Here is a 12,015-nt window from a genome sequence, read left to right as displayed (position 1 = left end):
GGTATGTAAGGATTTTTAGATGTAGGTTGCGTCTGTGCTTTCTTGTAAAATGATCTAGATTTGATTGCGTCTCTTTCATTTCTACGTATTGTGTTTTGCTTTTGTTGCACAAAAATAGCACAAACTGTTCAATGTGGAAGACTTAGTTTAGTTGTTTAGAGAAATAATCTTTTGAGATTTTCCAATATTCGCAATCATAAATTCTTCAAGTGTAGGACAGGACTGGATTGAGGCTTTACACCTTCTCATCAGAATACGTCTTATTAAGTCTTGCACAGTAGGTGTCCGATTATCCCACAGACAAGAAGAGGTGGACATTAAGCTCTAAAATTTTAAGTATGCAGAGTAATTCCCTGCCTTTCATCTGAACGGGAACAGATCAGTGATATTGATTTGTCAACACAGATGTCTTGACATGTGGCCACAGATGCCTCTTAAACGATATGAATGCAGGCTGTGATTATTCAATTTGTACTCTAAAGCGGCAACATCTTCACAATCATGCCAGGGTTGCTCCAGGGACCCATTGAGGTTATTTTAAAAATTGAGCGAATAAAGATTCAAAAGATTCCACTTTTATCTCCATGAATGGCTGCTGATTTGTGCGCCCCTCTGGGTGATGTGATTCAACAGAATTTGAAGTCGGGACATGCTGTATCAGAGGAGGGCAGCCTTGGAACACCCAACAGCATGTTACTGACATTTACTTAGACCAAATCATGTCACTTTTACTATGATTAATGCACGGGTGAACTTTGGAAGTTAAAGTCGCAGATGAACATCCTCTTTTGGTAGGGGCGAAACATGTGGCGCTCAAACATGATCATCAGAAAAGTAAATAAGGATGGCTATTTGTGCATGCATTTAGTTTTGCAGTAGATACAGAATGTACCAGCTGGGCAACAAAGAAAGATCCACTTAAGCTGGCATGATGGGAAATGTATGATTAGGGAGTAGTTTAGTCAAATCAAATAGATGCACAGGCCCTAGAACTGTGATCCAGAAGGGCTTGGTGTTTACAGTAGGCCTATTTACATCACACACAGGGCCAGTCTTAAGCCTGTGTTGGGTGTTGATGATATGTTACTGGCTCAGCATCCACAGCAGGTTAGTCTTGCTTGACACACAGCTACCCAACCCCCTTTTACTAAACAAACTACACACTGGCAGCTCAAGGCTACCCATAGGCCACTATTATTGTCCATATAAATATTCAGAAGTAATCCCATGGAGGCACAAGCCTCAGCCTTGTTCCCAGCAACACTACACACTGTCTATTTTAAAAGAAATTTGCAACATAGTCGACGCGCCTGAAAGTGCAATTAATTCCTCTCACTGACCCACCTACAGTACACTCAGCTGATAGTAGATAACCTCGCAAAAATGTCACAGCAACGTCAGTTTCCTCTCTGGTTTATCAGTTAGGAGTTCCTCTCTGTGGTCAGTTCTTGAAATCACATTTGTTGCCATCTAACTCCTGGCCTTGTTTGTCGATATGCATGAAAAAAAACTATAGTACAGTAGTAGCTTTTAACTGTAGTCATTCTCAGAATCCTCTTTAGAAAACATTTCGCTCGGGCGTCCTCCTCACGCAAGTCAGGTCACTTTCCCTCACCGCGGTGTTTACAGTTATGCCACGGTCACATCTGCTTTCTTACCGTTTTGTGCCGAGATGAAAGGCAGCATCAAGTTCCCCAAAAGGACCACCGCCAGCATCACTGCGTTAGGATGCATCGCTGGGTGCTCGATGAGAGGACCAGGGTCTCGGTCGGACGAATGTGGGAGGAGAGATCGTGTATTAAATCACAAGATCTAGAGAGATGGGCCCAGCATAGCACCCGGTTCTTTAAAAATAGTCAGCCGAGGACGATTTAAAAAAATAAATAAAAATAGAAATGCCTCCCTGATTCAAAGACCTTTTGCGGACAGCGATGGGTGAAAGGTCCGGGCCAGCGGCTCAGGGATGCCGATGTGCGGCCATAGGCGGTGGAAGAAGCCTCGTCGGATTGCGGTGGAGAGGTCTTTGGGTGTCAGGGAGATTGTCCACAGTGTAGTTCTGAGAGATTCAAAGATGCGCAGAGCGATGCGCATTTGCGCTCTCGCACTCACGGTTCGGTGATTTAAATGAAAGTAGCGCAGAAATGATTCCCGACGGGTAGTGATGTAGCCGAAACATAAGTCTGCTCCAAAAAGAGGAACAGATGCTGGTAGGACACAAGCAACGACAAGCTGCGCGTGCCCTATGCGCTCATGACCGTGGATAAATACACACAGGCGCACACACGCATATAACACGTATGTGATGTTTGTGAACTCAGACACTTATTATGCGCCTCCTCGCAGTTACTTGCCCGCGAAAAAGATTCAGTTTTATCACATTTTCATCATCTACCATTCAAAGGATGCTACTGCTCATAAGTATTTACTGAAGTGTCGGTGACTACAGTAATAGCCTCCCTCTTATGCGATTTCCTCACTCTTTCTAACAGATCTTGCAATATTAATGCAGCCATAAATTGTCAGCTCGTTTATCACCACTTGTCGAGTCAGATTTCTCACAAACTGTGCAGAGCAAATGACTGATTTCCACAGGCGAAATTTCAGTATTAAAACTTGCAGTGGTGCTGCAGACGCAATCCAGCCACAGTTTCCACCAGTCACATCTTTCCCAAGCCTATTTCACAGTGCCTAAATACTTTCCCTTGTCAGGTTTTAATGTGAGGAGATTATGGTGATGCTCTTGAGCTCACTGAGGTCATTTATAAATTATGTCATCACATCAGTGGCCTGGGTGTTCTCAAGCTGTATGTACCACATCCCCTTGAAAGTTCAACATGGCCTCCTGTAATCCTCTATATCCTTAATCTGTGCTACTGCACGGGCGACCTCATGTGGCCAGTTAAGGGAGGCTTGGGCATGCACTCCATTTTTAACAGCAGACAGTTGCAACAGATGAATTTAATAATTCTAATAACTTCATTTGTGTAGCCCTTTTGAAAACATAGTTTACAAAGTGCTTTGGCAAAGAATTCAAAATCAGAAATGGGATATACAGAGGGCAATACAACAAGTGAGTTAAGTGTTAAGAGTTAAGATAAATCAAAACAAGAGGCCAAATAATGCAGGATGTAGGATGCAAAATGTCAATATAAAATTATACAAATAGGCCGAAAACAACAAAAGCAATAAAACTGCAAACAAAACTACAAATAAAATTAAATAAAACAAATAAAATAGGGAAAATAAATAAAATGACATAAAAGCAAGTCCATAAAAATGGGTTTTAAGAAGTGATTTAAAAGAAGTAACAGTACATATTGGACTTGTGTGCCGTATTGCAGCATCAGCCTTCATGGCACTGGTTCTGATGCTGCATTATTGTGATGTATACTACACATAAGGTTATTAGGAGATATTGTCATATTTAATGCTCACTGAATTGTTATAGACCCTATGGAGTTACAGTGGACACTTAATCTGCTCCTGTAGAGTTTGAGTGTGCACAGGTGCAAGCCACCCTGTACACAGATTAATGTCAACTGGTGCATGTTTCTGTGTCATAATGTTTGTGATTTGTTTTTCCACTTGCTGCAACACAAACTGCCCTCTGGGACAAATAATAAAATTGAGTTGAACTAAACTGACTCTGCAAGCCTTATCTCCTCAGGCAGGTCATTCCAAAGCGAATGGGCCCTGATGGCAAAGGCACGCTCTCCTTTAGTTTCAAGCCTGGACTTTGGAACGGCCAGAGGGGCCCCACCTGAGGATCTAAGGCTGTAAACTGGCTCATATGGGATCGATATGTCTATTATGCAGCTTGGGGTCAGACCCAGACAAGTTTTAAAAGTGATTAGTAAAATCTTGAAATCAATTGTTAAACAAACATGGAGCCAGTGGATGAACCAAAAACACCTGGGCACTTGATGCATTTATAAGTAGGTTTGTAGTTTTCTGAGACAAATTAAGTAACCTTTCTTTCTTGAAATCTCCTTTTAATGTAACTTTTCCTCATTTTGTTTAGTTTCAGTGAAAAATTAGGGCCTGTAACTTGATTCTTCATTGTAAATTCTTGCCCTTTGACATATGCTTGCACCTCCATGCATGTTTTTTGCCAGACTATTGCAAAGGGCCAGTCTGTGCTCAACTACAGAACAAACTTCCCTCCACTTTACAGCCCTCCCTCCAGTTTGTCCATGAGAGACCACATTTAAAATGTAACCCCACCTGAAACCTCGCACAGGCCAATCAGCTAGAGAAATGTCAGAGCCGTCGGCACACCCTCCTTTGTTCAAAACCAATCAGAGTGGAAGTGTGGCATTTTGCCCGAGGGGAAAACTTACCCCTGGATGCGTTAATTACGCATCACTTAGCTGTTGCCAATGTGTTCACAACGGTGGACCCTCTTTTGGGCTTTTTACAGCGTTTGTCTTCATTTCTCGGTCAATCTAGTATGGAAAGTAGACAACAATGGCTTACCAGGCTGAAAAATGAACTTAGCAACAGTCCGCTGGTATCAAATGTGGCTTTTGGCTTTATCCTCATGGGACTAGAGAAGCTGGTGGAGCTGGAGTTTGAGTGTCCTTGCAACCCTACATGGAACGGAGTGTTTTCATCAGCATTCTTCATCATCCCTGCCGTCATGGCTTTCACCTTGATGCTGATCATTCAAGGATGCAGATGTGATACGTGGTGCAGGAAAACTGTTTCCCTCTCCAGTTTCGTTCCTGCTATCGTGTGGCTCATTTTGTTGTTCCTCGATGGCCAATACTTTGCTTGTGCTATGACAGACTGGGAGGGTAGATTTGTACTAGTTGACAAGGCAGCTCCGCAGAAGTGGTGTGAGCCAATTAGTGAGGGAGATGTCACCCCACAAGAACTAATGCTCCGCTCACAGCAGCTGTTTGTTTTTTCTCAGGTGAGTTGAATATTTTCTAGTTTACAGGAGATTATGGAGGATGAGTGGAATGAGAACACCTCCCCCTCAGAGTATCCACTGCAGAGAATATATCCATAATGTAATGCCTTTAGCCTTCTGAAACTATTAATTAAGCTGTGTTAATACACTTTGTAGCTCACAAATACACATTTTCTGTGCATGTTTACTAAACAAAGTGTTGCTTCACTCTTTTGTACCCCAGGTTATAGGCATAGTCCTCCTCATTTTCATCTGTGTGGGTCTCGTAGTGTATGTCATCAGAGAAAGCTGCCAACAAGAGGTGGAGATGCAGGATTCAGATGTAGCCGAGCTCACTGTCCTCAGGATGAGCTCTCTACGGACCAGGACATCATGAGAGGACTTACACCGCCCACCACAACTGCCCTGCTGGCATGGACACTTTGTAAATACAGACTTTACTTTTCATAAGTTTTGTTTGAAAGTATTTCCTGGTAAACAAACTGGACATGCATCTTGTATGGTCAGTGATGCAGTCCTGTGACGTCGCCATAATTATGGATTATATTGAAAATTGTGGGGTTTTTGTATTACAAGTGAATATATAACCAGTCTAGTGTCTGTGTTGATCTCACACTTCAGGGCAGTGACTATAGTTTTTAACCTATCTTTGAAGCAGTGGTTCTTAAACTGTGGGGCAAGCCCCCCTGGTGTAGGAGTAGATGAAAATGGGGAAATATACCCTTTTTCCACCCAAATTAATGTGTGTATGCAGGTTTTTTTAAACACAGGAAAACCTGTTGAAAATATCCAGGAGACCAGGCTCTGCACTAGACGAGTATGCCTTTCTGGTGTGTCACATTTGATGTCACAGATAGGCCAAGTAGAAAGTAAAAAAGTAGAAAGCAGCATGGAGGTCAGTGAAAATGTAACCTATTGTAATGTAGCTTATTTTTTTTTGTATTTTTTACGTATTCAGTCATTCTCTCAAGCTAGGTGCACACTAATTTGAAACGAGGTTTGAGCGTCGCTTGGATGGAGATCATCTGTATTCTGTGGTAGCCTATCATTGCACCGTGCCGGTAAAGGGGTTAAAAATCAGCATGTTCACCTGGGTGTCTATTTCATCACTGCAGATCTGGGTCAATCGGAGATTGAGCCAATGAATACCCGCAACTTCTGCAGTCATTTGTCCCGGGTGTGACTATTGATTGTAAGCTTAAAAACAAAAGCCAGATGTCAGGAGGTGTTAGTGATTTTTTTTTTGACCGGTGAGAAATTGACTATATGAAGTGAAACAAAGTTGAATACATACAATTTATGTAGGGAAAAAAGTTTGCTGACACTATCATGCTGACCTTTATTTTACTGTAATTCAGTGTTTCACTTTAGTGGTTGCTTCCCCAATTATTGTTAATGATTAATAAGAAATGGGGTGGGGAAAGGGGGCATGACAAAGTAAGAACCACTGCTTTAAAGGAATAGTTTTTTTTCTTTAAAATATGGAGCTACAATCAGCAGACAGTTAGTTCAGCTCAGCACGAAGACTGGAAGTTAGGTGAAACAACCTATCTCAGTCCAAACAACAAAAATGTTTACCAGCACCTCTATAGGTCCCTAATTCATCAGTAATAGCCTATCTCGGTTCAATCTGTACAAGTGTAAATACAATAATCTGCTCTTCCACAAAGTATGTGCTGAACTGTTGCTTGTATGGAAACAGTTGCCAGGCAACCAGAGGAAAAAATACTGCAAGAAATTGTCCAGCACATAACCCCTCATAAATAAACAGTGAATTATCTCTTTCCACTCATTTTTCCAGTCTTTATGCCAAGTCCAACTGACTGAAGCTGCTGACTCCAACTTCATATTTACCTCACAGACACAAGAGTGGTTATCGATTTCCTCATCTAATTCCCAGCAAAAAGGCAATAAGCATTTTTCCCAAAATGTCAAACTATTAATTCAAAGTGATATTTCACTTCGGCACATTTAGGACATGAATGGACATGCATTGTCATCCAGCTCAACACTGATCTCTTTCTTTCACTCTTAAAACCTTAAAAAATGTATACTTTTAACCTGGAAGTTTTTTTTACGTGCCTTTTGTATTAGCTATATTGACACAAGTTGAATCCACCAGGCAGCTAATATTGATCTGACTAATATTAGTGGACTTGTAAGCTACTGTTGTTTGACGTGTGTGTGCCAAAAATGAAAATGTTCCATCAAGGTGAAACTTCCCTTGAAATACTTTTGTTTTACCTCCTGGGTAGCAAATGTCTCCAGGGTCAGACCCCAGTTATAATCCGACCGAATAGTGATAAATCACACCGAACAAATATTTTTAATGATTTACCTGTTTGACAGCTAGAGATGTAAAACAATGTACATTATAATTTGTATCATGGCTGTGACAAGCCAATAGTAGGATGTAGACATACATTCTGTAACAGTATTTGCAGTATGATTTTTTTATTGTTTTGTAATAAAAGAATTTATTTATTTAAGAAAAACTTTCAGGGATTTTGTATAGTTACGTCATAATTGCATTTATTTAAAGTGACACAACCCTCACAAAGCTGCAGTCTTGGGAATTTCAGCTTGTCTTAAAGTGAGAGAAATATCCTTTAAACTCTAGGTTTATATTGAATGCTAGACATTCAATACCTTCACAAGGTCCCCTAACAAAAAAAAAGAAGAAAAAAATCTGAATAATCAGCAACAGTTGCTATAAATCGCATGATATCTACAACGGAAAACAAAGACTGCCTGCAGGGTCTCAGGTTAGTGACGTCTTTGTATCTTAGGACAGACTTTTCCCAAAAGAGACTGCTTTGATGACTTTATTGGCTGATCTCTGCAAGCCTGAAGATTCTACACAAGTCTGCCGAAACTGACATACACAGTTGTTGTATCTGACTTGTATTTCTTATTATTTGCAACATTGCCAAAGTGCCAGTTAAGCCCATTAAGTGTAGAAATTGGGGCAGACCCTGCATGTTCGTCCCGTAGGAGAGCTTATACAGGACTTCCTGTATGGCCCTGAGGAAGCTGTAGTCTTTATCCACTCTGCTCCCCTCATTTTTTGACACAGCGGGGCGCTATATTCATCAGCAAACAAATGAAAACCTTTAACTGGGACTCAATAGAACTACTTTTCTTTCCTTCATGAACAACTTGGATGACCTTGACGGTAAACTGCTCTTCCCCGGAGGAGCTGGCCTATCATCCTTAAAACTGTCAGAGGTAATTTGGCAAATGCTGCAGCTAGCCCACTTTTTTGTACCAGGACAAAAGTCACCTGTGAAAGTACAGACATATCCGCATCAAAGCGTTAAACACAATGGCAGCTCTTCTAAACCACAAATACTAGCCTGTATTACATGGCTCCAGTCCAAAGTATTCATCAAACATATCATATATATGAGCTTTTTTAAATCTGTTTATAGAGATGTGTTGTTGTTTTATCACTTAACAATGGCTGTATTTTAGAATCAAAGTACATGACTTAATCATTGTAAAAACTGTCCCTCAAAAAGGGTCGTTAGCCTTTTCTTAAGATTACTTGTGGATCAAATGTAGAACCAATGCAATAAGCAAACTGGCAGCTGTTCGTTAGGTTACATAATCACCAAAACAAACATCTAATTTATTAAACAAAATGCAAATCCTCCTTAAAAATGATGTGTTAAAGGACCATCAGGAACTTTGTGTTTCTGTGTTTACGCTTCTGGCCATGACAAAATGGTGTGATTTTGCAGATTCTTAAAGAAAACATGTATTTCAAACCAGCTAGTAGGATCTGAGGTTCAGAGGTTATTTAAAATACATAGAGAATGCCACTAGAGTATACCATTTAAAGTTGTATATTCCTCTCCTAGGCCAAAAAAAAAACACAATTCCCTCCCAGTGCTTTTTTTAATGCCTCACCCGTTTTGCACCACCTCATAAATGACGAACAGTCCCTGACTCTGACCACTGAGGGAGGCGCTTGCATTAACAGGTGGGAAACAGCATGCAATGAGATAGTGGGTTTTCGCCTAATTTCAAATAAAGTCTCGGCTCTCAGAGTATTAAAACGTCCCAAAACCCACCGGCAGCCCACCGGCAACTGGCTCAAGTAAACGTTAAATCTAAGCGGTTAAGCATCGTGCATCAAAATATGAACTTTAGCCTGCTTTTGTCAATATGGACATGAAACAAAACGACTGTAGTCTCGATGCCGTAACCATGAGCACCAAAGTAGCCTATAATTCATCCAGATTTATAACAAGAGAGAGGAAAAAGCTCTGACTCCTACCTGTAGCCTGCCATACGAACTAGTGTGGCTTATCTCCTCTGACCTCTGACACCAAGACGTTTTTGCCCAGAAAACTGCCGCTCACTGGATATTTCCTCCTTTACGGACCGTTGTGCGTGAAAATCCCAGTAGATCAGCAGTTGCTGAAATACTCAGACCAGACCGTCTGGTACCAACGACCATACCACATTTAAGTCACTTAAATCACCTTTCTTCCTCATTCTGATCTCCACTTCAAATTCAGCAGATCGTCTTGGTTATGCCCACAGGCCTAAATGCATTGAGAAGCTGCCATGTGATTGGCTTATTAGATATTTGGGTTAACAAGCAGTTGAACAGGTGTACGCTATGAAGTGGGCGATGAGCAGGCCCTATATGTTTTATAAATAACTGAGATTGAGCTATCAAAAATAGTCCAAATTACAAAATCCTACAGGTAAAAACCACACATTAAGGTTTATTTAAAGAAATTAAGCAAAGGCACTGTATAGTGTCACTCTAATCTTTGTGTGTGAAATTGGATATGCTTAAATCCATACAAGACCACACTTGGCATGGATGAGATCAGAACATGAATCCCCAATACTGTGCAACATTGATGAAATAATGTAGTCATTTAAAAATGGAGAATCGGAGTAAGTGAACTTGGAAAGTCTTCCATAGCAGTGCAGCTGAGAGAGAAAAAACAGCCCAAAACACATGCAAGTGTTATTTCTACTGTGCGCTCATCAAAGAGGACAAACTAATGGAAAGTACCCAAATATTTTTGTAAATGCATTTATTTTGTTCCCTCTGGTGAAGCAATGTTACTGTACATTTGGTTAACTGTTTTTCCTAAAGGTGAACAGTTTATTTGTGCAGAAGGTAAGGTAACAGATACCAAGGGGTCACATATCCAAAGAGTATTGATTGTGCAATGTGAAATCTTGACCAGATTTTTTTTTCAAATTATAAATTTGTCAATCTGAAAGAAAATGCTGAGATATGATATGCTTGTCATCCAGAGTTCCAGGTTTGTCAAATAGCAACAGTGCAAGAATATACAGTGTGTAAATCAAATTAATCAGCCCTAAACATGTGTTCCTCCTTGTTGATAGAATAAAAAATATAAAGCACTAGTTGATTAAGTTTGTTGACTATTTTACAAGAATCCTTTTTTTTCACTAATTGTTAATATTTTTCTGTCATCTCCATTAAATCATTGTCATTGTGGTTTAGATTTAATTGTGATTGCTACTTTGATTTTTTAAAAATTTTTTTAATCCTGTTTATTTTTTCTTCTCAGACAGCGGGAGCAAAAGCACCATATTAAAGCAGCAAAGATGCCCAGAATAATCAGCATGACTCCACCTAAGAAGAGCATCACATCTACAGAGTGATAGGAATACCAGGGCATTTTGTAGGACTCTGTTCTCAGGTGAGCTGCACCTTTGTGTCTCATAACAAACTCTAACCAGAAGAGGGCGGTATCTAATGGCTTCATTGGCTGATCTCTGTGCAGCCTGGAGAGTCTCTGCATGTTCATCCTGTAGGAGGGCTCATTCAGGACTTCCTGAATACCCTGAAAGAAGATGTCTTCATTCATACTAAAAATATCAATCATCTTTCCTGCTCCTCTTACCTCAATTCTTAACAGATTATCACGCTGATCAAAAATTAATGGAAGTCCTAGGATAGGTACTGCGTGGTATATCGCCTCTTGAACGCCGTTTGTTCCTCCATGAGCCACAAAAAGTTTCATCTTGGGATGTCCTAAAAGATCATTCTGTGGCATCCAGTCTACTATCAAAGTGTTGTTGCCCAGAGTAGCTGGTCTTTTACCTTTATATCTCCAGATGACTTTCTGAGGTAATTTAGCAAAAGCTGCAGCAATCTCATCAGCTAGGTCACGGGGAAGCTCTCCAATTAAGGTTCCCAGAGACATTATAATGACTCCATGCTCTCCAGAACTCTGCACAAACTCCTCCAGGTGTTCAGGAAGAGGTTTTGCAGGTTTACACTGGAATCCTCCCATATAGACAACATTAGGCATGGTGGGACGAGGGAACTCAAACACAAAGTCCGCTCTCATCAGCCAAATGTCTGCCGCTTGAAACAGGGATAAATAGTCTGCGTCTGGACCTAAATATTTACTAACAAGGCCGACATAATATGGTAAAATATAATACGCAATTTGAAACTCTGTGTAGCCAAAAATGAATATGTTAAGGAGTCTCTGAGGAAAGCTCATTTTATCTGACAGCTCGGACCCTACCAATGGCACATAAGAAAGAGGAGTAGGTGCAATTGCAGAATGACCTTCACCATGACTCGTCCATCTGACATTGAAAACAAGAGGCAATTTGAGGTAGTGTGCAAATATAACACCGATTGGTGAAACAGGGTCTGCAAGGACAAGGTCGTATTTGGCATCCAGTAGTGACTGCATCCGATCTTTGTTTTCAAAAAGCAGCTCAATCATTTTGCATCCTTTCTCGTTCATTTCAGCAGACTTTTGTGCCACTTCAATTTCCAGTTTGAGACGTGTCCACAAAGACTTTCCTTCCCTCTGGATTTCCAGCAACTGGGTCACAAACGCAGTTAAAAATTCTTCATCAAATCCAGACTCTGCATTGAGTGTAATTGAAGTGTAGAACGGGGAGTTTTCCTTGATGTACCAGCTGTCTGATGCTCGTACAACAGAAACTTGGTGGCCCCTTGAGTGCAGTTCCTCAATAACGATTTTCATGTTTATCCAGTGGCTCCCGTCCACTGGAAAAACGATAACTTTCCCACCATAAATCACAACTGGGCAGAGGAAGAAGAGGGTGATCCAGAC

General features: G+C 40.7%; 2 protein-coding genes across 4 annotated transcripts in view; both read right to left on the bottom strand.

The window, feature by feature from the left end:
- The window catches only part of LOC121965584 (neuroplastin-like), a 30,883-nt gene extending 28,652 nt beyond the window's left edge, over positions 1-2,231 (bottom strand). For all 3 annotated transcript variants that reach the window (XM_042515752.1, XM_042515816.1, XM_042515882.1), the window contains exon 1: positions 1,659-2,231. In XM_042515752.1, coding sequence (XP_042371686.1) covers positions 1,659-1,734 — 76 coding nt within the window. In that variant the 5' untranslated portion in view covers positions 1,735-2,231. The remainder of the gene's footprint in view (positions 1-1,658) is intronic.
- An 8,020-nt stretch (positions 2,232-10,251) lies between these two features.
- Positions 10,252-11,925, bottom strand: LOC121944194 (UDP-glucuronosyltransferase 2B1-like). Its single transcript, XM_042487914.1, has 2 exons — positions 11,395-11,925; positions 10,252-11,310 (listed from the first exon to the last, which is right to left on the bottom strand). Exons 1-2 carry the CDS (start codon positions 11,923-11,925, stop codon positions 10,456-10,458), a joined length of 1,386 nt encoding a protein of 461 aa, XP_042343848.1. The 3' UTR covers positions 10,252-10,455.
- Between the last annotated feature and the right edge of the window lie 90 nt (positions 11,926-12,015).

Source organism: Plectropomus leopardus, chromosome 1 (assembly GCF_008729295.1).
Source record: "Plectropomus leopardus isolate mb chromosome 1, YSFRI_Pleo_2.0, whole genome shotgun sequence".
In the NCBI taxonomy this organism is placed as follows: Eukaryota; Metazoa; Chordata; class Actinopteri; order Perciformes; family Serranidae; genus Plectropomus; species Plectropomus leopardus.
This window is presented reverse-complemented; position numbering and strand designations above follow the sequence as displayed.